The sequence below is a fragment of the Xiphophorus couchianus genome, chromosome 6 (assembly GCF_001444195.1).
Source record: "Xiphophorus couchianus chromosome 6, X_couchianus-1.0, whole genome shotgun sequence".
NCBI classification, from domain to species: Eukaryota; Metazoa; Chordata; class Actinopteri; order Cyprinodontiformes; family Poeciliidae; genus Xiphophorus; species Xiphophorus couchianus.
The window spans coordinates 11,561,682-11,588,402 of record NC_040233.1 but is presented as its reverse complement, the minus strand read 5'-3'; the positions used below and the strand labels follow the sequence as shown (position 1 = coordinate 11,588,402).

The 26,721-nt window shown below is 40.4% G+C and overlaps 3 protein-coding genes across 3 annotated transcripts in view; 2 read left to right on the top strand and 1 right to left on the bottom strand.

Moving 5' to 3' along the window:
• The first annotated feature begins 513 nt into the window (after positions 1 to 513).
• Positions 514 to 9,833, top strand: LOC114146831 (G-protein coupled receptor 35-like). The gene is made up of 2 exons (XM_028021226.1): positions 514 to 7,681; positions 7,925 to 9,833. The coding sequence occupies exon 2, from the start codon at positions 7,939 to 7,941 to the stop codon at positions 8,830 to 8,832; it is 894 nt and encodes a 297-aa protein (XP_027877027.1). The 5' UTR covers positions 514 to 7,681; positions 7,925 to 7,938; the 3' UTR covers positions 8,833 to 9,833.
• A 1,020-nt stretch (positions 9,834 to 10,853) lies between these two features.
• LOC114146241 (G-protein coupled receptor 35-like) lies at positions 10,854 to 13,261 on the top strand. The gene is made up of 2 exons (XM_028020149.1): positions 10,854 to 11,148; positions 12,389 to 13,261. The coding sequence occupies exon 2, from the start codon at positions 12,401 to 12,403 to the stop codon at positions 13,259 to 13,261; it is 861 nt and encodes a 286-aa protein (XP_027875950.1). The 5' UTR covers positions 10,854 to 11,148; positions 12,389 to 12,400.
• A 1,381-nt stretch (positions 13,262 to 14,642) lies between these two features.
• Positions 14,643 to 26,721, bottom strand: part of LOC114146816 (semaphorin-6B-like) — a 39,774-nt gene continuing 27,695 nt past the window's right edge. Inside the window, exons 10-17 of the mRNA XM_028021210.1 lie at positions 25,921 to 26,138; positions 25,702 to 25,833; positions 25,335 to 25,484; positions 25,076 to 25,252; positions 23,299 to 23,439; positions 22,414 to 22,491; positions 21,283 to 21,344; positions 14,643 to 20,159 (exon numbers count right to left, since the gene is read on the bottom strand). Of these exons, the coding sequence (XP_027877011.1) occupies positions 19,174 to 20,159; positions 21,283 to 21,344; positions 22,414 to 22,491; positions 23,299 to 23,439; positions 25,076 to 25,252; positions 25,335 to 25,484; positions 25,702 to 25,833; positions 25,921 to 26,138 (1,944 nt within the window). The 3' untranslated portion in view covers positions 14,643 to 19,173. The remainder of the gene's footprint in view (positions 20,160 to 21,282; positions 21,345 to 22,413; positions 22,492 to 23,298; positions 23,440 to 25,075; positions 25,253 to 25,334; positions 25,485 to 25,701; positions 25,834 to 25,920; positions 26,139 to 26,721) is intronic.

Here is a 26,721-nt window from a genome sequence, read left to right as displayed (position 1 = left end):
AAAACAGAAACCACAGACAATACAGACCAGACAGAGGATCTTTGCATGGGTGCAGAGCTCTATAAATAAAACCTGAAGATTTTATTTGAATGCATTCCTCTTGCATTCAGTCACACATATTTAATGAAACCAGTTTTAAGGCAAGCTTTGTCCCCTGGATGTTGGTTGAGCTGTCAAATAAGACAGAGGCCAGTCTAAAAACATCTTTTATCTCTACTTCCATTCACTGCCACTTAATACCTGCCAGGCACTGTAACAAGGATTCACTGGACAATAGGTGGAGACTGAAGTAGCTGCTGAGCTCCATTGCAGGCACTCTGAACGATTGTTGGTTTTATGCCACTCCTTTCCAAAATCTCCCGACTTCAATTATGAAATTCATTCTCGTGTGTTGCCATTCCCAGACAAGCTTTCATGGAAAAACATTTTCGGTTATTTGATTATGTAAACAGCTTGCTAACACACCCGCACGCACACACACACACACACACACACACACACACACACACACACACACACACACACACACACACACACACACACAATGACATGCATTGAATTACAGCAGAGGATAATTGTCTTCCAGGATGCCTGGACTTGTCCTGAAGTACATAATCGGTAACAAATGTCTCTCTCATTCTGTCCGACACCTCTCCTCTTTGTTTCTCACAGAGCAGTTTAAACATCCACGCCCGATCATGCTCAAATGGAGGGAGGAATTAGTGCCGCTGACGCACTCCCTGATTCAAGCTAACAAAAGATTGTCATGATTGATTAATCTCATAATTAATTTATCAATCCCTGTTTGCCTTCAGTGCAGGCTGAGCCCAAATCACTGTTCCCGCTGCTCCCTGCCCGCTCCAAACGCAGGGAGTTGATGCAAATACAAATGCATGACATGCAAAGATGTGGCGTGCAGGAAGACGGGTCTCCATGGCAACTAGACTGTGTTTATCTCCGGTGTGACTCAATGTGCTGTGCCATGTGAGTCTGACCTAGATATAAGGTATACGCCCAGGCGAGTGTGAACGCGCACACGTTGGCATCGTGCTCACATGGAACTGCACATGGAAAAACACACTGCCACTGACGCCATGTTTGTGCCTGGAGCTGAAATGAACCATGTTTGAAAGAGAAGAGAGAAATTATTCCAGTGTCCTGCTGTTTGTTGTTGTTTTTGTTATTGTTGCTGTTTTCATCAGACACGATTATTCCTGTATCATGTGGTCTTATGTTCTTCTTTTTTGACCCGGTGACCTAATTTTGCTGCTGAGCCATACGCAAGGCTATCATTTACTCTTTGTCTCGGTTGAATGTTTTTTCATCCACCCATACCCTGGCTGATCCTGCATTCCTGTTTGAGTCTAATAAAGGACTTCCTCAAAAAAAAAAATTAAATCAGCTTCTCCATGAAGCTTGCCAGTGGAGGGAAGCTTGCCAGTGCATGTGGAAATTTCCTGGGTTTGGAATTACTAAATTCCAGCGAACCAACACCAGTAGAAGACATGGATCCCCAATTGATCACTGACTGTGGAAACATCCCAATGTAATTCTAGTAGCCTGGGTTGTGGGCCTCTCCACCGTCCCTGCAGAGTTTGAAATTTTGATTTCCCAATAAAATGCCCCATTTATGCTCATTTCTGAATAGGACTTTAGTTCATTGTGTAACCGTACAGTTCTTTTCCCCGTTAACCCAGGTAAGATGCTTCTGACTTCGTCTCTGATTCAGAAGTATCTTTGCCCACGTTGCAGTTTTCCATTTTATGTATGGAATTTTTTCTACCACATTTTTTCCTTCCACTAAACTTTCCGTTCATATGCTTTTATACAGCATTATGTGAACATCTGGCTTCTTTAGCAATTACCTTCTTTTAATTTGGATGCAGTTATGGAAATCTGCTTTCTATTCCAGGTGGCACTCCTGGAGGTCTGTTTTGACTCTGTGGTGGCGTGAGCCATCTTTTATGGCATAGCATGCGGGAGCAGAAGCTGCACTGAGAGGAGGCTTTTGGATAAGCTCATCAGAGAGGCTGGCTCTCTCCTAGGATGTCCTCTTGACCCAGTGATGGGAGTCAGAAGTTAAGCAAAAATAACATCACTGTTGGACAATTTCTCACGTCTCGTGTATAAACCTGTTGCAGAACCGGAGACCACCTTCAGTGACAGACTGCTGCATCCTACGTGCACAAAGGAGTGCTGTAAATTTGCCCTTACAGTACAGTCACTTATTCTTATTTTTTGTTTATGCCTATTTTACTTTTGAATGTTCATGCTTCCAATTTCCTGTTACTTTGCTGCTGGGGCACTTCAATTTCTCCACAGCTCAGAGCTTTTTAATCCTTTGCAGTCCCTGATCTTCTGTGAGGAGGATGACGACAGAGGATAACAGAGCCTTTTCAGGATTCACACTCTGAAAACGTGTCAAACTTGCAACATACAGTTGTAAGTTTGACAACTGTACACTCATCTTTTAAACATAGGCTTTTGCTTAACTGTCTTTATTTACTGATATTAAAAGGCTTGTTTTATTCTTTTTTCTGCACTTTCTTGAAATCTATATAAATAGATTTTCACTTACTTTTATGTGGAAGCTGTTAAAGGCTATCGAAGAGGCAGTTACCATCAAATCAGCCTGATTGTTCAGGGGAATAATAACACATTTCTACAGTGATTACAGCTGTAGGCCATAATCGTCAAACAAACCCTTAAAATAAATCACAGTGCATCCAGTGAACCCATATATAATTTGAGTTTTGCTTTTTGAACTGAATTTCTGGGAGATGTGTATTTCCTATTCATGTTTGAATCAGAGGACTCATTCTATGTGTATGATTTATGCGGATTAATTATTTGTTGCCCCACTTTAAGAGCGTTTCAACACAACAGCAGCCAGCATGCCGCCTCAGATTGTTGTTTGCAAAGATAAACAGCACAGTGGAGAATCAGGATCAGGGATGCGTGAGATCTGACAGCTCGGTTCATACGTAACCCTGCTGCATGACTCACTCATCCTGGATCAGACTGCAGAAACAGAGACATCCAGTGTTGGATTGGCAGTATAACACTCCAAGCTTATGTAATGCTTGGAATTTGCACTTTAGGCCCCTCATCCATGGTTCTCGGCCTTTATTGTCACAGAGCTGCCAGGACACATGATAAGTCACAATGTCAATATGAGGTTATTCAAATCGCAGATGAATGCGGCAATTGTTCCATATCATAGCAGATAACATGCATAGAAAATATGTGCTATCCTCGAGACGTTTCTATAGGTGAACGTCTTCAAAACAAGCACACAGTCACACTTTCTGGAGGCTGTGAGCAACATGACTTCTTCCAAAGGCTAAAAAACCTCAACAACAGATTGACGACCCCCACAAACATTATGTAATATGGCGGCGTTATGCAATCACAACAAAAAAAAAAAGAAACGCTGGAGTTAATGACTAGAGCTGAGGCAGATAAATAGGTCCAACATGTTGCTGAGTCATCTGAGTTGACATGTATCTATAAAGCTGCAAGTTGTTTTCTGGGCTCGTTTGGAGGACATGGGTCTCGGGGAAATGGGCGACTGCGCCACGGTTGTCTAATTCAGAAGGTGTGCAAAAAAAAACTGCATTGCGTCACAGCGGGTAGCAGATCAAAAAGCGAGAGAGAGAGAGAGAGGGAAGAGACGGGATGGGTTGGGAAGCAGGGGTGCAGCCAGCCAAGCCAGGAGGGAAGACAGGGAGGGGTGTGTCCTCACTGACCTAGTTAGAGCTAAATGGAAAACCCCCGCCCTCTCCTCCTCTTCCTCCTCCTTCTGGCCTTGTCACTGACGTGTAAAGGGCACTTTCAAACATTACCGGACAGATAAAAGTGAATGCATGATGGCAGCGACAGGATCACATGGAAGACAGAGTGGAAGACCGAGGCAGAAATCCAGTGAAACCAATGTAACAGGTCTGGGGAATATCTCAGGGAAAACCAAATGGGCCTAAACAGATTTCAGACAAATTAATTACAACAACATACTGCATCTGAAATATTGAGCTGCCTCATATCCTGTGCGATATTAGGTTGTTTTTGCCTTTATTTCCACAGAACAATATCTGTGAGGCATGAGGTTGCTTTTAATAACATTGGGACGTAATAACTGCCAAATGCAGACTAATAAACAGGATTTAATCTAACATCTCCCGGGCTTTTTCCTGACTCTGTGCAAATGTGGCAGTTTCAGGGTTGATTCAAAGCAAACGGCAGCCAAGCAGGTGTTCTGACTATCTGTCCTACCTTGTCGAGTAAATACACCAAACCTATTACAAATGTTCTGCAGGAAGCAAGTTTGGCCATTTTTATCTAAACAGCCTTGCAGAGCTCTAGAATTTTGTCACGTTTTCTCTCCTTACAAGCACAAACTTCAACGCATCTAACTGGGATGGATAGTTGTGACAGAACAACACAGTAGAGCACACAGAGCTCTGCTTAATCCATTATCTGTGCAACCTAAACTGACAGGCTGGACATGGAGAAGATCCGAACTGGCAACTCTGGAGGAGCAGCAGAGATGCATAGCTCTGGTCTGAGAATTACAGGGCATTTATCGGTCAAAGCCATACACAGTTTGCCATAATTATGCAATCTAGAGGTCACAGCGAACACGTAGAAGCTCAGACTAAAGTGAAACTTTTTGGTCTACATTCAAAATGCTATTTGTGGTGGAATGCCACAAATAGCCTGCGTAAAGGCTATTTGTGAAGATGCCACGCCTCTGGTGAAACGTGGTAAAATGTTGTTGGGATAATTTTGTCAGTATTGAGTCCAATTCAGGGAGAAAATGTGAAAAAAAAAAGTCAAGACTGGGCAGAGGCTTGCTTTCCACCACAACAACCCTAAAAATGCAGCTAGTGCTCCAGCTGAATGGATTAGATTAAGAAAGGTTTATTAGCTAGAGTGTCCTAGACCTAAATGTACTTTCTGCAAGAATTTAAAACTGCCACTTGCAGTTGCTCTCAGTCTAATAGGAAATAGGAGCTTGAGCTATTTTCCAAAGAATAATGGGCAATAATGTCAATCTCTGGCTGGCTGAAGCTGGTATAGGCGTACCACAAATAACAGCAGTGAAAGGTAGCTCTGCAAAGTTCTGACTCAGGGTAGCAGAACACAAGTGCCAGTCACAAAAAAGGCGGAAAATGGAACAAAAGAGAGAAAAATATGCATGTCACACTTTTCAGAATGCATAATTTTTCTTCCTCTTCTTAATTATAAACTGTTTGTGGTTTTAATGTGAAGAAATGTGAGGTATTGTTATTGTTTCCTACAGGATGGTGGTTTGATCTTCCTGTTTCCAGCCACTCATTCTCTTGATGAAAAGCATTAAACTCATTCAGCGAATGACTTTTTTTTCCTTCAGAGTGCACTCTAAAACTTTCCTATAACCAGGCCGCCTTGCCTTAAATAGATTGAGCCAATAAAAAGGTGACTTTATTCTGCAAACCTTTCAGCCCTGTCATTTGTTTTTGGGTCATGTATTTTCTCACTGGTTCCATTTGGCTCGTCCAAAAGGCTTCTCCAGATTGCATTTTCAGACAGCCCCCTTTTTTGTGTGTTGTTTTTACAAAGCCTTCGGTTGTTCACTCTCTCTTTCTGTCGTCAATCGCTCCCCCGCCCGGCTGGATGAAGTTTCAACTTCGGTCTTTCAGGACAAGCTGGAGGCTGAGGCAGATCCGAACTCCAAACTTTCAACAGAAAACCACAAAGGCAATAGTACAGTTTTCCAAACCAATTAAAAGTTTTAATGTTTAAACACTTGAAAAATACCAGACATCTGTAATGTGCAGGGAAATCTTTTTTCTTTTTAATTTTGTTTAAACCTTTCTCGGTTAAGATTAAAATCGAAGCAAAGTACTCTGTCGATGTGGAGAGGAATCTGTAACGATTTCCAAATGGTTGGTTATTTTTGCAATATCATTGAATGTTTGACCTTTCTATTCTCAATTCTCAGTCACTCGTTGAAATTGTGTGCCACAGAGAAACCCATTGCTGCAAGCAAGAGGCCAATACTGAAACCTCTCCTATGTTTCAGTAATAATTACCAGAAACTTTAAATTATCCAATGATCTTTTAACACCTCTGATATTGTGAGAATTTGGTTTTTCTATGTGTTAATTTCGGTTTCTGTTTTTCAGTTGAGTCTCCCTGAAGTCCCGATTGTCCCCAGCTGTCCCTCGTTTCCCCTGATTACCTTCCCTGAGTATTTATACCCACCTGTGTTTCTTGCTCTCTGTCAGGTCCTTGCTGTTGTGTTGATCATCTACTGACATTAGTTTTTTGTCAGTTGTTGTAATTATTTACCAGTTGCTACCCGAGTCAGAGTTTCTGCCGCTGCTCATCTGTGCTGCCTGGATTTTGAGGTTTGTTCATTTAAAAACCATCATTTGCATCATAACCTGGTACCAACCGCATCTACCTCACCACTTCAAACCCCACCTCATGACAGATGTTGTGTATACCAAGGATGTTTTTTTTTTTTTTTGAGGAAAAACAGGAGGAAATCCAGTTGGGGCACATTGGCCCAGTGGCAGTTCTCGCATAATTGTTACTTTAGTCAAGCCCTTCCTTGTGCTGCCTCCAAAAGATGACAACATGAGATTCTGGGTTGGCATAAAGTGCGGTGCGGTGTAGTCCCCCACAGAACATGTAAGCTAGAGTTGTTATTCTCAGTAGCAAGTAGGGGACGCCGACTCTACGAAAGCGGATGCTAACTCCCCATTGACTTCACATGCATAAAAGTAATCAACATTTATTTAGGGGACAACTGACAGTTAGATACCTTGATTTTTTTTTTCTCTGTCTTTTGCTCATTCAATGTCCTTTAAATGCTGGGGGAGCTGACCAAGGTTATATGAGAACTTGAGGAGAATTTAATTTGGGAACCCATATCTAGAAAAACAGACGGGAAAGCAAAGGCACAACGGACCATCCATTTTTGTTGTCAATGTTTAATCACTTTTTAATCCTTCATTAGCCCAACTTTTTTGTTTTATCATTTGTGAATATAGCTACAGACATGTGGAAGTCTGAGCTGTGCTAAATTATGACTCTGTTGATGTGATTGTCAAACTCTGACAGCGGTCTGAAAGTGGCACTGATGATTCATTTCTCAACTTTCACTGTCTGAACTTCACTTGGCGTACGCAGGTCAGCAGGGGGGGCCATTTGAATTCACAAACAAGTTCTGAACCTGTTTACAAAACCTGTTTATATTTCGTGGATGAGATGGGGCTGTAAGACTTGACACACTGTGTGCAATAAAAACATTTTTAAATTGTTGCACTAAACTAATAGATTAACTTTTCAGTTTTGTTCTAATGAAGTGAGAAGTTCCTTTTTTAGAGGGTGTTGAAATCGATGTCTGTGTGTCCCTCTTAAGTCAGATGCAGTTCTTAGAATTGTTAATGCTAATGAACTTTTCTTAGCATGAACTAATTTCTTTTCTTTTTTAGAAGTCAGCTTAGATTCTTGAGAATAACTAGCATGTGTGGCTTTAGACGCCATATGTTTATCAAAACAGGAAGGAAAAAACCACACAGAAACTGTTTGTAAACAGGCAGGTCTATAACTCATTTCAAACATCCTGATGAAACCACCAGCACAATCTTCATACAGTCAAACGCTGATAATCACGAGAGCAAGACGTTTGGTAAGTTACTGATTACTTCTTAGCTTGTATAACTTTGACAGAAAGATTAATAATCATGTTTGATACCAGCTAATTTTAGCTTCATCTTGAAGTTTTGTAGCGTGTCAAAGAAATTGCACCTTTTTATTGGTTTTTTTAATTCTCATTCTTCATGAGTTGAACGTGTGATTGTGGAGGGATTTTTCTTTGGGCGATCTACAAAACAAAGATCATGCTAACAGTTTTTTAATAATTTCACACAAGGTGGCTTTTTGCGGATGAAGTTCAAAATGTGCCCCAATGACAGCATGACCACTATGGCAACCAACAACACCGCCGATACATGCATCAACAGTATCCTGGAGGGTTTGGGTTACAGTCTTGTGTTTCTCCTCGGTCTCGTCGTCAACGGCGCTGCTCTGTGGGCCTTCGTCGCAAAGCGGGCCTCCTGGACCGACACCCACATCTACATGCTGAACTTGGCTCTGGCTGACTTTATCTTGGTCCTTTTCCTTCCCTTCAGGATTTACGATGCCTTTTTCTGCCTGCCTAAAACTTTGCTCTGCACTTTCCTAATTTTTATGCACTTCGTCAACATGTACGCCAGCATCCTGACCACGACAGCCATCAGCGTCCACCGCTACCTGACCATCAAGTTCCCTCTGCAAGCCAGATCATGCAAGAGGAAGAAGGAGGCAGCTGTCGCAGTCTGCTTGCTCATCTGGGTGGTTTTAATTTTAATCGTTGTTGTTTTTCGCAAGGATAACTATCCTGAAAAACTCTGGACATGCTATGAAAGATGTAAAAATACCAGAATCCGTCCACAATTTAACTTGCTCCTGTTGTCTCTCGGCTACCTGGCTCCTCTGCTGATAATTGTGTTCTGCTCCAGTCGGATCATCTGTATTTTGGGGAAAGAGCAAAACAAGTCTGAGGAAAGGAAAAGTATTGTTGGAATAATAAAAGCAAACATGATTGTGTTTCTTGTCTGCTACACACCATTCCACATTGCGCATATAGTAAGTTTACTCTACCAGGTTCCACCAAACTGGAGGACCATATATCTTCCAAGTCACAAGTTTTTACAAGTGTCTGAATGGATTGCCTCCACAAACTGCTGCTTTGATTCCATCAGCTACTATTTTTTATTAAAGAGGTTTTACACTCGTTAAACCTTAGAGCTGTAGGGTTAAGGCTGAGCAAGCTAAGACAGAGGGACAAGGCCTTCGATTCTGACTGAATCCCATTCTGTAGTTATATTGGAGGATTTATCTTTCCCTGCTGTCAGAGCCAGCCCAATGTTAATTCAAGTTCCTTTATTGATCCCAAAGTTAAGTCAAATCAAAAGACTTTAGCAAAGCATCATTTTGAGCTCCACTTTCAGATACGCCCAGCATTCACCACATAACCGCTGACTTTCTTCTGATTTGGTATTTGCTCAGTTGTTTTGAATTCAACTTGTTTCATAGTTTCTAACTGCATAACTAGATATGGGAAGGTTTTGTCTTGTATTTCAAGTGCTGAAATGAATAAATGTTATATTTCATTTAATTAATAAGTTCTGTATGTCAGCTCAAATGTCAGCAACAATGAAAGTAAAATATTTTTTACAAGTGAAGTGGATTGAGTGATTTGACCTGAATAGTGTTTGGCAATAGTTTTTTCCACAACACAAGTATAATTAAGTTTTCTCCATTTTTACTTTTGGTTCCTTTGTTTTTACGCAACAAAAGAAATAAATAAGCTGGCTTGTGTCCTCTGACTGTGTTCAGTTCTATTTTTTAAGATTCTTGAGATTGAAGATCGGGTTCTGCTTCAAACTTGAACTGAGACATATCGCACAGGAAACTTAAAACCCACACATGCAGCTAGCCATAAAAGTGGTGAGCTCATTCAGATAAGACTTGCTTTTAAAAGAATGATAATGAAATTCCATGTATTTGCAAAGTCAGACAAGTTGGCATCCGACTGTACAGCTCAGTTTGCAAGTGTACTTTTATCTTGAATTGTTTTAAAAAAAAGTTACCTGTCTACATGAGTTGGATTTCAATCAAGTTGCACCTTTTATTATTTGCTCATTTGCTGTTGTGTGCTTGTAAAGAACATTTAGTTTAATATGCTGTGAAAACCAAGTCACATAGGTTAACCAGTAATAAAGGCTAACCATTTATTACAATGTTGCACTGTATTGTTTCTTCCTGCCTGTTCTCCGGTGACGTAAATGCAACTGATGACACCAATAAAAGCAAAAACACAAAAGCCTTTTACACCCGTAAGGGTTTAGTACACCAGCCACCCTACTGACCTCATAAAATGTTTTTGCCGTCTGAGCTTTATCGCTTGATATGTGAGCCTAGCAATAGATGCAATGTAATCAAATAGTTAATTTATTCAGTTAATGTAATCCAAAATTTGAAAAGCAAAACTATATAAATTTAATACACACAGAGTGCTATATTTCAATTCTGTTCATTTTGATCATGGTGGGCTACAGCTTGTATCTCAGACCATGTAAGTAGGTTCATAAAAAGTGTCCCCTTTTGGTCTAGGGGACATAAACAAAACTACTTTTTATCTATATAGATATTGGGAAGTCCAAACTGTACAAGAATAAGTTATCTTTAAATCATAACACAGCTTTGTTATGATTTAACAAAGCAATCTTTGCCCCGCGTCATAGTGATGAAAGGTTTTCTTATTATGTAGACAACTGGATTATTTGTCAACATGTGCTAGCTGAACTATAGTTCTACATTGTAAAAAACCCAAAACAAAACAAACAAAAAAACCCAACATCTCTATTTTATGGTAAAAAAAACCCCACAAAAAAATACAGCAGCAGCTGTGGTTGCCAGAATTTTACCATCTGGCAACCACAGCTTCAGGTTTTTACAATGAATTAGAGACGCTACTTTCCTGCTGTATTTTCCGTAGACCAAATGGGGACACTTTTTGTCAACCTACTTACATATTCTGAGATACAAGCTGTAGCCCACCATGATCAACATGAACAGACTTGAAATATAGCACTCTGTGTGTAATAAATATATACAATTTGCATTTCAAATTTTAGATTACATTAACTGTATAAATTAACTATTTGATTATATTACATCTATTGTTAGGCTCTTAAGGTGACGGTTGTCCGTTAGACATCTGCTGTGTCAGGTCAGATGCAATTGTCAACAATGTTGAAAATTAAATACTTTTTGCAGACAGAAATCATTTTTAGCATTATTAAATACAATTCCTTTGCGTTTATGCAACCAATTCAAAATGTAAACTGTTCTATGTGTCTTTTAAAGGTTCAGCTGTGGTAAAAAAAAACAACTAAAGACACGACATGCAGGAAACCAAACACCACAGCAGCTTAAATAGAAATTATAGAAGCAGTCCATGTCAGAGGAAGCTAAGTACGTGACAATACCATCGTCAATGCATTCAAAATCAATTGTGAAGTAGTCCTAGGTGGGAGTGCGGCTCGCTCGGTAAGTTGATTTTAGTGTTTAGTTTGAATCATTTTGGTGAAAATGGTTCCCCTTTTTTACCACTTTATTTTAATTACGAAGGTATTTCAACGAAAAGTGATTTTTTTTGGTTTGGATAGAGTTATGGTTGTTGAAAAGTTGGCTAAATGGAGCACACAATAAAGACTGTGGATAAATCAATCCATATGATTGGGCTGTGTTTCTAGAAATTTCATTTACTGTATATTTCTGTATGAATTAGATGGGATTGTGTTGTACAGTTCATGAAGGTGACATTTGTTGTGCATACAAACTAACTGAAATGGAGTTGAACTGAATTTGTCAGCTGTCTCCAAGTAACTAAAGGGAATACCAAAATATAGTAAAATGAGACATAACCAGTTATCGTCGCTATCTGACATTAAATCTGATTGAACTTTTATTTTAATTCAGTTAGAATTACCAAACTAATTTGTATTTGTTGAATACCACATTGTAAAGCAGACTGAAATCTGGAAATGTACATAGAAGACACAATATTTGGTAGAAATCTTCTTTAAACTGTATAATTTGGGACACATATTCTTGCTATCTTTCTGCAATAGTTTTCAGTTATGCTGTAATGTCAGGCAGCAGCTTTACAATGTTTTGAGTTGGATGGTAGATGATGGCTGGATATTCCCATGGAGACAATACTTGCTCGGTTTCAAAAGATGTCCACGACACATTAAGACATCTGAAAGCTGTAACCAGGGAGGTAACAGACAGACAATTGTCTTTCCTTATATCCTGGATGTTTTATTTAAATTATTTTATGATATCTCACAAGAAAGCGGTTTGTTTGAGGTGTCCCTTTAAATAAAACCACAGATTTGCCTCCATTTAACTCAAATGTTGTGAATGAATTAAATTATGAAGCTCACAAATTCAATCCACCACAATGAGGACTTTCCATAAGGACATACTATCACATTTAAACTTTAAAACTTAAATGATAAAACAACGTTTTACCAAAAACAACTTGTTTAGCAAATACAACATATGTTGGCAATCTCAACTAACATGAAACTTTTAGTCTAATTGATTGTGAGAAAAATGCTTATGTGTGTATTATTTATATACTGTGTGTAAAAGTCTACTATTTGCTTGTTAACTGACTTTAAAGACAGATTGCGTTGATTACTTAAAATATATTATTGATATTATCAAAGATCATCTGATGTCATGCTCACTGTTTGTTTATGATTATTTATTTGTGCAGATAAAGTAAAGAATGTGCACAAACGCCACCAATCAGACTGATGCTTATTGCTCCTACAGTATCCTGGAGGGTTTGGGTTACAGTCTTGTGTTTCTCCTCGGTCTCGTCGTCAACGGCGCTGCTCTGTGGGCCTTCGTCGCCAAGCGGGTCTCCTGGACCGACACCCACATCTACATGCTGAACTTGGCTCTGGCTGACTTTATCTTGGTCCTTTTCCTTCCCTTCAGGATTTACGATGCCTTTTTCTGCATGCCTAAAACTTTGCTCTGCACTGTCCTCATTTTTATTCACTACATCAACATGTACGCCAGCATCCTGACCACGACAGCCATCAGCGTCCACCGCTACCTGACCATCAAGTTCCCTCTGCAAGCCAGATCATGGAAGAGGAGGAAGGAGGCAGCTGTCGCAGTCTGCTTGCTCATCTGGGTGGTTCTGGTTTCGATTGTTGCTGTTTTTCACAAGGATAACCTTCCTGAAAAACTCTGGACATGCTATGAAAGATGTAAAAATATCAGAATCGGTCCACAATTTAACTTGCTCCTGTTGTCTCTCGGCTACCTGGCTCCTCTGCTGATAATTGTGTTCTGCTCCAGTCGGATCATCTGTATTTTGGAGAAAAAGCAGGACAAGTCAGAGGGAAAAAAAACTACTGCTGGTATAGTAAAAGCAAACATGATTGTGTTTCTTGTCTGCTACACACCGTTCCACATTGCGTTTATAGTCAACTTCTTTTCAAGAGTGCCATCAAATTGGAGGGCAACATATTTACCAGCTCATGTGTTTTTGCAAGTGTCTAACTGGATCGCCTCCACAAACTGCTGCTTTGATTCCATCAGCTACTATTTTTTATTAAAAAATTTTTATACATAAATTAGTGAGTGGCCCTTTTTCAACAGCTTGCAGAGTTGTTTCTAATACTGCACATTTTCCTGTTCATCTCTTTTAACTGCAGTGTAGATGTGCAGCATTGTTCGAAATAAATTCATCTTCCATTGCAGCAGGATTAGAAGTTTGTTGGCGGATTTCTCTTCCTGCTGTGAATTTGTAGTTTTTATATTCATTATTAGGCTTCCATAAGTCATTGAACTGGTCACCAGTCTATCACAAAATGGTCATGCAGATAAAGGATGAGATAAAGGGGTTTCAGTAAAAAAGATACATATTGACCTCAGGACAAAACACCTTGTAACATTGCTGGCTGAGAACAACAGTCATTATCTAAAGTAAAACTGGTTCTGGACCAACATGGACTGATGGGCCACTTGGAAGAGGCCATAATTCTAAGATCAACGTATAAAACCAGATAAGAGTTTTTGGAGACCTACCTTGTGGCTTCATGAGACTAAAATTACAATGCTAAGCCATCAAGACAATTGTCCGATATGGAGGGAAAAGGGAACATCTTAGTACAAGGTGTTGCAACATGTGTGGGTGTTTTGCTACAGGAAAGAAAGAATCACCTCACAAAATACATGGCATTATGAGAAAAGAAACTTTCTGTGAAGATATTAAAGTAGAGACGCCACCTGGTAAGTTAAAGGTTGGGTCCAAGTGGGCCATCCAAATCAGCACCAAGTGGTTACAGACAATAAAGTCGATGTTTTATAGAGCCCATCATAAAGCCCTGATCTCAGTATCGTACAACAATGTGTCTGCAGAACTGAAAAGAATTAAGCAAGATGGAATGCAAACTGGACTGAGTTTTAGCAATGCTGTATGGAGGAATCCATCAAAACTACCTTAGACTGTGAGACACTTGTGGAACAATACCAATAAAGTTTCATTTAAGTCATACAGTCTAAAGGCAAAGCCACGAAAAATACTAAGGAAATACTTCAGATTCAGAATGGAACTCCTAAACTTAAAAAAAGGTAATAACCCCTATCTGTTTTCATAGTGTATATTAGACAATCTTGGTTTGACATGTGAAATACTCGTAACTTTTGATCCGCTCAATTATTTCCAAAAACCTGTTGAGCTATTCTAGACCTCAACTCTTTGCAAGCAGCAGCCTGCATCATGCATAGCAGCACAGACAGCCAGTGTTCACTTAATACAATTGCACCATGGGAGCAATTCTCCTTTCCTTAAAGGTTGCATTCAGCATCCAGCTCCCTCTAGTGGCACAGAAATGATGTGTGTCAAAGGTTCAGAGGGTTCTCACTATGTGCGCCTATAAATGTGTTTTTGTATAACTGCATGCCTTTATTTTGGTTAGTGCATTCAGAACCACACAGGATGACACAAGTGGTCAATTACATAATGCCATTTAATAGCAGTACTGATTATTATCAGCTGCAGCATAGTGACTGCAAAAAAGACATTACAGCCATCAATCAAATGAGAAGGTTGAGCAGCGACTGAGGTCGGGCCTTCAATCCTAATCTAAGAAACTGAAGGAGACAGCTGAACTCTGCGCTTAGCGAAAGTCACATCAGGTCATTTTACATACGTTTTATTCACAGCATTGTCACCGAAAAAAAAATCCTTTGCAGTCTTGTCTTAAAAGACAGAGGACAGCAATATTCCTTTCCCTCTCCTCCCCCCAATAAACTCAATGCACAATACATTCAGGATGATTATTTACACTATTCACAAATGATACAGACAGCTCCTTCAAAATAATAATAATAATAAAAAAACCCCCTAAAGAAACAATGACCCAAATTTGTGCTTTTCATTATTATCGCACAGTGTGATGACCACGAAGAAAAACAGGATGAGCACATTCACTAATCAGGTTGAAGATCTCTCGGTGTGGCAGTTTGGTTGGCAAAGAAAGACAATCACTAGACTGCAAACAAAAGAAAAACCTCACAAATGAGTCACACAGTGTTCCCTCAATGCGTTTCAGTCCATTTGAAGGTTTGCTTATAAAGTATTGAGGAATCATCGTCATAAAAATGTGAGCCGAACACACAGTTCATGTCATCTGGGAGAGTACAGAAACACTGCAACCATAGCGGGAGTGACAAGTAGTCAGTATTCAATCTTACATATTTACAGAGTATGGCATGAAGAGTTAAGGTAGCATTCAGCAACGAAGAGGGGAGCTGAAAAAATGATCTCAACAGTACAAGCCAAAATCTTGTAAAAAAAAAAAAAAGAAAACATTCAGCATGTAAGGTCAAAGGCATACATGTCACAAGTATACTGCAATTAGAGAGTTCTTCAAAACCACAGTACATGAGAAAGGTGCACTGCTGACTGAAATGGACTTCATCATGGCACTTAAAGACGTTTCTCTCAGTCTTTTTTTTTTTTTGCTTCTGTAGAATCAGGCATCAGTAAGTCTTCCATCAGCTGGGTTTGGCACAACGATGTGAAAAAGACACACTTGTGACTCTGTGAGATCCATCTTAGAGCCAGTTGATATGAATCATTTTAATATAAAAACATTAATGGCATGAAAAATGTTCTGCCTGCAAGCCTGACGCCTGCCTATATATGTATATATATATATATATATATATATATTTATATTTTGGAGCTACAGTCTTACATTATCATTTAATCTAAATCAAAGTTTCATATGTACATTTAAAGTATATATTGCTGCACACAAACCAGCATTCATTGGTCAATTAACAGACTGGGACTGACGAATCAAGCCTTCTTGTAAAGTTATGACCAAGTTTCACCCTTTTTATACAGTGCAGATAACGTTTAATGGCACCCCTAAACATGTTTGAAACGTTAAAATACATAAATCTTTTATAGCAGCTGGATGATCTCACACAAAAAAAGTTTAGAAAAATGCACCCTTTAATTTAAGTACATTTATTTGGTGAGGGGGGAATAGTTTTTAATAAAGCATTCAGTGAAACATAATGGTAGTTGTGACAATCCCTTGGAAAATACACTTATTTGACACCATTTTTAAAATTGCTTTGTCTGATTAGAGTTTTACAAACGTCTAATAAATCACCCAGGACTAGGATGTTGAGGAGGATGGTAAGGGAGATAAAAAAAAGAGTGGCATTTTGGGAATCACCACAATCTTTATAAAAACTTTTAGATGCTATTTTCATGTCAACTGCTTGACTGGAAACGATTTCAGAAAGGAGCCTTTGCTTTTAGCATGAATGTCAAAAGTTGATGTTTGCTAAATTCATTGGGATTTATATGTAGCCACATGCTGTGGGCAGATGACTACATTCACACAGCAGGTCTGGTTGCTCAGTTCCTATTTTTTTTGCTGAAAACCATTTTTCTTTTTGCTGTTTTTTTTTGGGGTGGGTGTGCTTGCTGACAACTAAATGCGACTGCAATCAGACTTCTGTGTAAACACGACCCACATGCATAGATGTCACACAGCAGCACATTGTTACGGAATAAAGGAATTAAAATTGTCTATTGATTGACTTTAAAGCTATTCCGCAATGGGAACTGACTGTATTGCCACAAGATCATAAGAAAATGAAAGAAGCTAACAAAAAAGACTTCTGTCAGATAGTCTGTCTGGATTTGTACAAGGAGGGGTAGGATTGTGATGTGATGCGCTCCACTGACGCAGACTTTTTTCATAGTTTCAGATTGTCGAGGAACACCTTTGACTTAATCTGTCAGTTCCTCTCCTTAAGACTCAACTGAGCGCTCATCTCCAAAGACATAAAGGTCAGATAACATGCGACATAACATTTCAGACTGCAGACGCTCTGAAAACTATCGAATACGTATCTGATTTTGCGCCACGTATGACAGCATGAAAAAAAGCTGGATATGGGAAAATTCAGATTGGGGTTGCATTTGCTTAGTTTGAGCAACAAAATAGCTCTTGGTGGGTATGGAGGGAGATAAAGAATGATCAGGTGAAAAATTGATGCATGCACATTGCTAAATGCAGTGAAGAATCTGTGGTGCTGTGGGTTTATTTCTCTTCAAAGATAGAGTCCACATAGTCATGGACTTGAGAAGAGAAATGTTGCAGTAAAATGTTTAAACCCTGGCCCCCTGTCTGTCACAAAGGACATTCTGACAACCAGTTGCACACATGCTAGAGAAAACTTTCATAGTTAGAAAGCTATATTAAGAGAGTCAAAAGTTACAGTAACTATATTAATTCCTGTCTTTTGTAACTCTCATAGAACTTGGGTCAGCTCTGATCCTACTGAAAACCTGTGGGGTGAACTGAACAGAAGAGAGCATATGGCAAAATATTTGAGTCTGTTATAGGAAAAGTCTATTTACCATCCTACTGGCAAACTATTAACAGCCCGAGTACCAAAAACTGTGGCCCCTCTGAATATGATAAAAATAATTATTTTTTCACAATTAAATGTTGGATTTTTCCAAACGTTTTCAGAGGGAGATTATGTTACTGCAGTAAATGACGAATTTATTTTTAGGCTTTCTCTCTATCTTTACCAGGGGTGCCAATAAAAGTCTCCAGTACTGTATCTTTAGTCTCTGCTGTAATTTGAAGCTGCGGTGTGTAGCTCTAAATGTAGAATGCTTCATAGCACAGGACACTTTGATAGGTTGAATATACAGTTCCATTTGGTGGCGGGGGACATTTCCATTCCCCCTGCTGCCTCTGAGTTAAGCCAGAGGTTTCAATCATTATCACTGTAACTGTCACATTGTACTGTACCACATCCAAAAGGACCTTGACCCACTGTAGGGCTACAAAGGAAATATGCCCAAAAAAATCAGGCTGGGTTCTATAAATATCACTAATCCAAGTGTTTAAATGGACAATAAAACCGAAATGACGGTAAAGGTCTTTATATATTGCAGCGATTTGAGTTTCTTCTCAGAACAACACCTCTGATTTTTTCCCCCTTTATGTCCTCAATTCAGCAAAGGGTTTTCCACATCCGTCCAATGGCGTGGCGCAGTCCCGCCAGGCGTCCTTGAGGAATCATTGGTCATTAAAAAGAACGGGGCGTGTGGGGGGATAAAAGGTGGTGTGTTTGGGGGGAGACGGACAGCTGAGATGCTGTCATTACACAGAGGGTGCAGTTGGCAGGAATAGTGCTGACACTTCAGTGCTGCACTCTGCTCTCTACAGGCATGAGTTATGGTCCCGTATCCCTGCGTGTTAGAGGCATTTGGAACAAGTCATGCTTTTTGTAGAATACATGGGATTCACCTGTACAATCATGTGCAAGCTCTATGTGTGTAGCAAGGTGAAGGAATATCAAAAGGAAATCAGGGAGGGATTTGCTTAGACTCATCTGTTCAGTCCCAACGACCGCCTGTTGATTCACCTCCAGCTTTAGATACTTAAATAGTCTTCAGAGTTTGCAATTTTACTTCAAGTACCTTGTTGGCAATCAGAGAGACAGGAAACACACTTAGGAACAGGTGGCTGGCAGTCTCTAATGTCATAGAGAAGGGACAAAGCATCCAGTCAATTTGCAGAAGAAAGGCATTCTTTAAATCTTTGTCCTTATCCTCAATGCTCCCGGTTTGGTTTTCTTTCCATCTCTTTTTCCCTCCATCCCCTCCCCTCTCTCATCCAAAGTACTGGAGGGAAAGGCAACTCTGCATTGCAGACACGGCAACAACCTCAGTCGGTCTGACCAATTAATGAGAGCAAGGATATGAGTGGCAGAGCCAGCAGCCAGTTGAAGGCAAAGACTCGTTACAGAGTGAAGAGGTTTGCCTGAGAGAGTGAAAGGAGAGAGGAAGCTGGATGACAGTGAAATATAGATGTGGAGAGTAGAGGATGGAAAAGGGAGGGAGAGGGATTGACAGAATGAGGAGAAAGGAGAGAGATCCATGGAAATTTAACACCGCACTCCACACATGGAAGGAATGCTTCACTTCCTCCGAAATCACTGGCCTGCCTGAGTCCTATCACTGCAGTTTTTCTTGCTCATCAGCTGGCTGAGATCCACCAGCTCTCCCAGCTCCCCCCGCTCCAGAGCTCCTCTCAGCAGTGCCCTGCTCAGACCTGGTGTGTGTTGCTGGGACATGTAGGCCTGACCACCGGGAGGGGGCATGGTGGGAGGCGGCAGGGGGACAGGGATCATCCCATGGCTGCTCAGGATGTACCCTTCCGGGGCTGGCCAACGCAAGGGCAGCGGCTCGCTGTACTCAACAGGGGCACTTGGTGCCGAGACTACCCTCCTGCGCTCAGGAGAGTCCTGAGGGGTCATGGGGTAGACATATTCTCCTGCAGACTTCCTAACGGGGGCTCTAGGGGTGCCTTTCCCTCCTTTTTCTTGTTTGCTCAAGCAGACATAGTGCTGGCGTGGTGTGTCGTTCCCCCGTCCCTCACCGCCATGTCTCCCGCCTCCACCCTGCTGAAAGAGTCTAGTGGTCAGGTAGACAGAGGGCGGCATGCGGCAGGGCGAACCCAGACCAACAGACCCACCGCCCAGGTACGTCTGGCTGGTGTCCCAGCCTCCGGAGTTGGAGTCAGACAGTCGTAGGCCTCTGCGTTTCTGCTGCGGGGTATGCTCAGGAGTGGGCAGGAATCCCGGGTCGAGCTCTCCCGATTTGACCCAGCCATTGGGCATAACAAACAGGGTCTCCCCACCCTGTGAGCATGAGCGCTCTCCACCTCCTTGCCTTGTGACGCTCAGCACAGAGCCAGCCATCCCGCCGGAGTTACTCAGCAGGCCCCTCTCACGCCGCTGGATGGAGGACTGGGAGCTGCCGCCGTGACGACGGTTGGCAGGTTTGTGGGCCATGATCCAGCACACGGCGAGCCCGGAGAGTGCTGCCCCAATGGTGAAGGCCGAGACTGCAGACGCAACGAGGAGATTGAGGGAGACCAGGCTCTCTGGCTCAATCAACAAACTCTGCTGCAGAATTCCTGCATGATTGAGAGACATAATTAGGAAGGTGACAGTTAGTGCAAATTGTATCCTCAGGCTCCAGTCTGAAAGTATTATTATTATTTTTATTACACATGGAAATAGCGTGCTACTTAACAATATTTTTCAATACCTACAATAACACTCTTAGTCACACCGAACATTATGGGGTTACTTTCTGAGAGAATTAAGACAATCTTCTCTCCAGTTTGTCCTTGAGGCCTCATGAGCTCCAGGTTCAGTGAGGCCTGCACTTCTCATCAATGCAGCCCAAACCACACCAGCTGACTCTTTTTTTTCCCCCATCTTCGTCCTCACTCTTTCCTTCCATTTGCCTGACCTAAGAATCTCTCCTCACATTGTACCATTACCTCAATGTTTCCACCCAACTCTAATCGCTCCCATCTGCAGACACAGGGCTTGTCTGGCTCGACATATTCTGAGCTTTCCTTACAGTTTGGATGAGAGTCCACCAGGTCGGTTGTCTGGCATCACTTACCTCAAACAGGGAAAGTTTCAAGGAGTGAGATAAACAGAGGATGCTTAAATATATGGCTCCAAGACAAATGTTTAGGATCAGAGTTAAAGAATATGCAATCCAGGCTTGTTTTGTTATGTTTTGGGAGCTCTTAGCAACTGAATTGAGGGTAAACTTCAAATAAATTCTCTGTGGTCCCCCCGCACTCACATCTGAGCCTCTCTATATGACACAATATGACATTATACTAAAGTTATTTCAGGGTTGCTCACCAGCAACCTCCTCAGATCTCCAGCGTTGACAAAGCAAAACCTCAGAAGCCAAAGGATGATGCATTTAGTCTGGACTTTGTCTACGCCCTTTTTCAGATCAAATACAATTAAAATATGTCACACTGGGAGCATTCTCAGCTCATTATCTACCTGATTCAGGTCATCAAAGACAACAAGATACTGGATGGAATAGATCCTAATGAGCTGAGATTGATCATGAGTTTCTGTTTTCTTCCATTTTTTGGTAAAGCCAGAACATAATGTTCACTCACAATTAGACAGCTGCAGTGAAGAATTGAGCCACTAGGTGGAGCACTCAGCAACTCTACAATGAGGATCCAGATGAATCCATGTTATACTGCTGAAACTTACCATCACAGTCTACTAGATGGGAGGTGGTGTTTCCATATTCCACATCTTGTTGAAAGGGGATTCTGTAGTCACAAAAGAAACACATATGAGCATAATTTTTTTTCTATCATAGAAAAGAAAACACCACTGCTCATAATTAACTGTATTTAACTCTTTGGGTTCAAATGGGAGATAAGATGATGTTCATTACCTAAAAACAGTTTAATTTAAAAGAGACAAAGATGTTCACTGTAATCTATGATGTTAATCAAGTACGAAGTCATCAGGCTGTTGTGCATAAAATCAATACGGCACAAAGTAATAAATTATCCATTGTAATGGGATACACTGCTGAGCTCATTATTGATCTTCCTCATCAGCAGGGTCAAAGGCGAGGGTCAGCGATGCAGGCTGAATTAGACTGTGTACAGTTCAAGTTTTTTATACTCATAATGTAAGAAATGTAATGAGGAATGCATACAATTATTATCATTTCCTCATAAACCAAAACATTTAACATTATTTATCTGTAAGTACATGTCTTGAATAAGTATTTCATCTCAATAAGTAACTGAGAAGCGTTTAAAAATAAAAAGCTTTCATGGACTGTGTTACATAATAAGTTTTTTTCATGGTGGATTAAAATTATAAATAAAATGCTCATTTCTTGGAAAGCTTATTGTTGGTGTGTATTTTCTGTCCACATAAAGTACATCTAGCTAAGTGGTTCTGTATTTACAGTATTGCTTTCCAAGACAAAGCCAATGACAGAGATACTGCTGCTTTTAAATGTGTTGATGCTTTTCATTGCATTCTGCAGCGCTTCTCTATTTAAACCTGCTGCTAATAATTTCATTTATAGAAAACAGAAAAAGGCTAAATTAAACTGCCACAATCAGAATGTTTCATAATAATTATCATAATCAAAATGTTATTCATTACATATATGTACTCTTATTGCATGGATAACTAACACTAAATGATAAAAAAAGAATTGATTATTTTATTTTCTGCTTTTTGATGGTCTCACACCTGCAACAACCAAGCAGAAGAAAATAAAACACTCAGCATCTTTCCTATAGACAGTAACCATAGTCCACCTGCATAGATTAAAAACCATTCGCAGTGTTTTTGGGGGCTAACTCCCCTCACCTTGTCCCTGGCCTCAGAAAGGAGCAGGTACTGCCTCTGGTCCATCCACAGTATGGATCTCTTGAGGCGAGACAGCTCCTGAGTGTTCACAGAATTATATTGAAAATGAATTAGCAAAATTCAAATGCCTAGCAATTAGGATTCGGAAACATGTTACAAACTTATTAAGAGAGAGAGTTACTGGTTAGTTGTTGAAAATAAACAATGAAAAACTGCATCAGCTCATAAACGTGAGCTGATGAAGTGAGATGAGGACGTCAGAAGGCAAAAGGTGAGAGACGGGGCAACACAGGAGAAAAATCATCCACACACACTCACTCCTGGAGCAATCAGTAACTTCACAGCCATGCTTTAGAGAGGACATGTAAAAATAAACAGTCACTTTATTTAAAATTAGTGGAAAATCTGTGGAATAATAAGTAGCTTAAGCGAATCTTCGTTTTGCACGAAGCAGGAGGACATTTTGAATCAAACCAATCCGATGTATGCTCATTCTGGGAAGCTTCTGCACTGCACAGTGCTCTACTTTCACAAATAAATTCCTTCTTTGTATTCATATTCAACCATCATCCCACAAAAGCCTCTCGTTTCAAGGCAAATATTATTTTCTGGGGAAAACCAACATTCTCAGAGTGAAAAATAAACCAAACCAAACTAGTTGTGATTTGACAAACACACATGGCTTCCCTCATCTGCTGGCTCAAACAAAAAACCGAAATGCAAAAGTTGTATGGGGATGGCAACAGCAACGAGAGGAGAAAATCGGGGATAAAACTAATTTGGCCAGCAAAAATAGCTTTGACTCCTGCATTCAAATAAATCTGACTAAGAGACAATGAGAGCGTAAGAGCAATAAAATGATAAAAGTGGATTTATATCACTCACTTCATGCAGCGAGCGTGCAGGTGACAGCGAGATGTGGGGACTCTGACCAGACAGGAGGGGAAGGCCAGCAGCAGAGTGTGGCTGGTTCGGTCCAATGTCAGGGACAAGAGCTGACGGGCCTGAGGAGAGTCCTCACCACACCTGGAGATAGAAGTGTGAACATTCAGGACAGGATGTACGGAGGAGTAAAGGGCCCTGTCTATCATTTTCCAGCCTGACAACTAATCTATAAGATCAATCCAGACAGTAGACTAACAGAGTAGACTGACAAAGCATAAGCATAAATTATCTGTTTGTTCATTAGGCAACACAAAAAAGCTCATTTTAACTCCAGGAGGACTCAGGGCTTCCCACTGTCACATCATCATGTACAATCATTTACTATAATAAAACAGCTCATGACTTTACACTTTATAACTTCTTTTGGAGGAATTTATAGAAGAGGCGAGATGTAAAATGCTCTATTAAACAGAAAATATTGTTATGGTTTGCTTTTATGAAGTGCTATAGTGGTCGTGTTTCCCTTTCTGTCTTTCTGAACCATTCAAAACTCGTTGTAACACACTCCATAAAATAACAGCTTAACAGTCTAGAAGTAAAATAAAAATAAAGATGAATAAATAACAAGAAGAAACTGAAAGTGTGTTTGTTTTTCCCTGCAGACAATATTTGAGGAATCCAGCTACAAACTTCCTGAAGTAAAACAATCATAAAATAGGGTAGATATGTTCAGACAAGATTGACAAATACCAAATGTGTAAAAATACAGTACCAGAAGCTGAAACCTGACAATTATATTCCTAAATTCTTCAGTAACATACCGGTAATTCTTTATAATTTTCTGTCAAACAAATCTTTCCATCGTGTGCTTCCAGCTTCTTAAAGGATAACTTTTAAACTTACAGATGTTTGAAAGAAAATCAGGAAAACTCCTCATCTTATAAAACAAGAAATAACTAAGACGTTTTGAAGTGACGTTCTATTAAAAGATTATAAGCAGGTAATATTGCATCTGGTTCAGATTACTTCAACCAAAGGCTGAACTAACATGATCGAACCCAATGCAGATTTCTACTGCCTTAAAAACCAGTCAACTCTTAAAATAATCACAGCAGGTCATATGAACTTTAAAAACAAATGTCTTGTTTGCATTCAGAGGTTAATTACAGAGAACCAAACGATAATGTGCTATTTTACAGATTTGTTTTCCTCCACAAATTTGCAAGAGGTGGGAATGTGTCTGTGTTTGCAGATCACTCTTTCTTACTTCAACAGTGGTCAGGCACAAAACATGTTTTAATTCCCTAGCCGGAATTAAAACAACATGGATGATGAGAGTGAGGCGTTTTCGGTCAAAGAAATCACATTAGCAGGGGTGCTGACTCGACACTGATGGACAGTTAGATTATTGGTTTGTTGCATGAGTGATTGATAGGCTTTGTTTCAATATCCTTTGCTGTGAAGACCTGAGCTCAACACAATTTAATGCAACTAATGGGTTCCATAACACTCAGCTATGAGGCTGTTGCTCAGAAAAAAGGTTATACATTTTGGTTCTAATTATATGGTATAAGTAACCTGTAATGGATATCATGATTTTAACTGAATATGCTTTTGCTGCAAGCAGGTATTTAAGAGAATACCGTAAGAGGAACTGATCGTTCATAAGTGGAGAGCCCAATTGGGAGCGGGTGCTGTGGGCCTCTATCTGGAACATTACGCCAAGAACTGCAGTTTATTGGAGATAAGTGATAAGGATCTCTTGACTCCCACTCACTTCTCAGGATTGAATCCCTCCACCTCCTCCAAAAACACGCTGCTGTGGGAGACTGAATCTCCACCAGAAATCATTAGGAACTTGAGAATGGTCCCTCGGGTGGAGCCCAGGAACAAGACAGTGCGGTTCTTGTGGGGGCCAGCTTCTGTGTCTACCACCATGGCTGTCAGCTGGTACCTTAGACAGATAGGACAATAAATCAGAACATTAAGCAATCTACCTGCATTTTTCAAGCTGACAAAGACATCAATATGCATACCTTCCCATAGTCTTGACCACCCAGGGTCTGTGTCCCAGCAGTGGCACAGTCTCATCCATTAGCGGATGAGTCTTCACAAAGTTCAGAACCTCATCTGGTAAAGTTGTTGAGGTGCTAAATCTAGATCCCTGCACTGCACAACCACCGGGCCTGCAGAAATAAAAAACACCCCAAAGAAAGAAGAATTGGTTACGGAGGACTCGTTTTCACAGCCGGTCAGGTCATTTTTAACTGAAACGATTTGACGGAGCTGTGGGACAGGTAGTTGGAGCTCATAAGGAAGCAGTAAGAAGAGTATCTGTGAAACACATGCTCAGGAGAGAAGTGCTGCAGTGCTCTGCTGGATTTTTCTTCTGCTTCACATTACCTTGGTTTAGGCACTGCTTCATCTGATACAGGTGTCCAAATAGACTCTGGGGATTTTTGCTCTTTAAACCGGCCCTCAAAAACATGAGCGAGCTGCTGCATGTCGAACACGCAAACTGCAGAGCCTGGGATGCTGCCAGAGACAAGGAGAGGGAACCCGCTGATGAGAAAATAATTATCTCTTTTCAGCTGTATGTGCACACAGTGTGTCTGTGGCTACCTGTTTGGTGGTGTGGAAAACAGACCCAGGATGACATCCCGTCCCTGCATGTGGATGATGTTGCTGGTGGCGTGTAGGAGGTTGAAGTAAAAATGGGAGTCTCCAGGAATGGAGCAGTTCAGCCGCGCCTTTAGGAATGTGGTCCACTGTTTCTCAAGGACACGCTGAGAGCCACCCAAATCTGATTTACACACGCGTGCCACACGGGACACCATAACCTTGGATGCAAGAACAGAGATATAGAAACATTAGGAAAGGAATAGTTTGGATTTTTAAAAAAATGAAATTAAGTGAAGGTATTATCAGTAAATTTTCATTTGTCTGTAGCAGATAGATGGTGTATCACAATGAATTTGTACAAAAGTGGAAAAAACAAAACAAAAATAAAACTGCGACAGCTACTTAAACAATATTAATATAATATTTTAGCTGATCTTATCAAGTCAAAATAAAACAGACTAAAAATACTCTTGTTTGAGAAGATTCAAAGGGCATTCAAAGTTTCAATATAAAAAATGTGTCTAATCTAAAAAAAAACCCAAAACAAAAATAAGAAGTTGCTTTGATTTCATCTGAATATCTTGCCCTGTTTCTGATTAGATGTAATACTCATCCACAGACGGTTCTCCACACAAATGTCTAAACAGGAAAAGCTGAAGGACCAGTCATTAACTATTTCACCAAAGTTAATAAAGCTGAAAAACAATTTGGTGTGTTATTTTGCTTCATTGTGAAGTGACCAAATTTTTTAAAAGTTTATACAGAACCAATTAGTCAGTGACTTGGTATAAACCATTTCCT

Bases quoted from the DNA above. Each gene is read 5' to 3' on its own strand.
- LOC114146831 (XM_028021226.1), top strand. From the start codon at position 7,939: ATGAAGTTCAAAATGTGCCCCAATGACAGCATGACCACTATGGCAACC.
- LOC114146241 (XM_028020149.1), top strand. From the start codon at position 12,401: ATGTGCACAAACGCCACCAATCAGACTGATGCTTATTGCTCCTACAGT.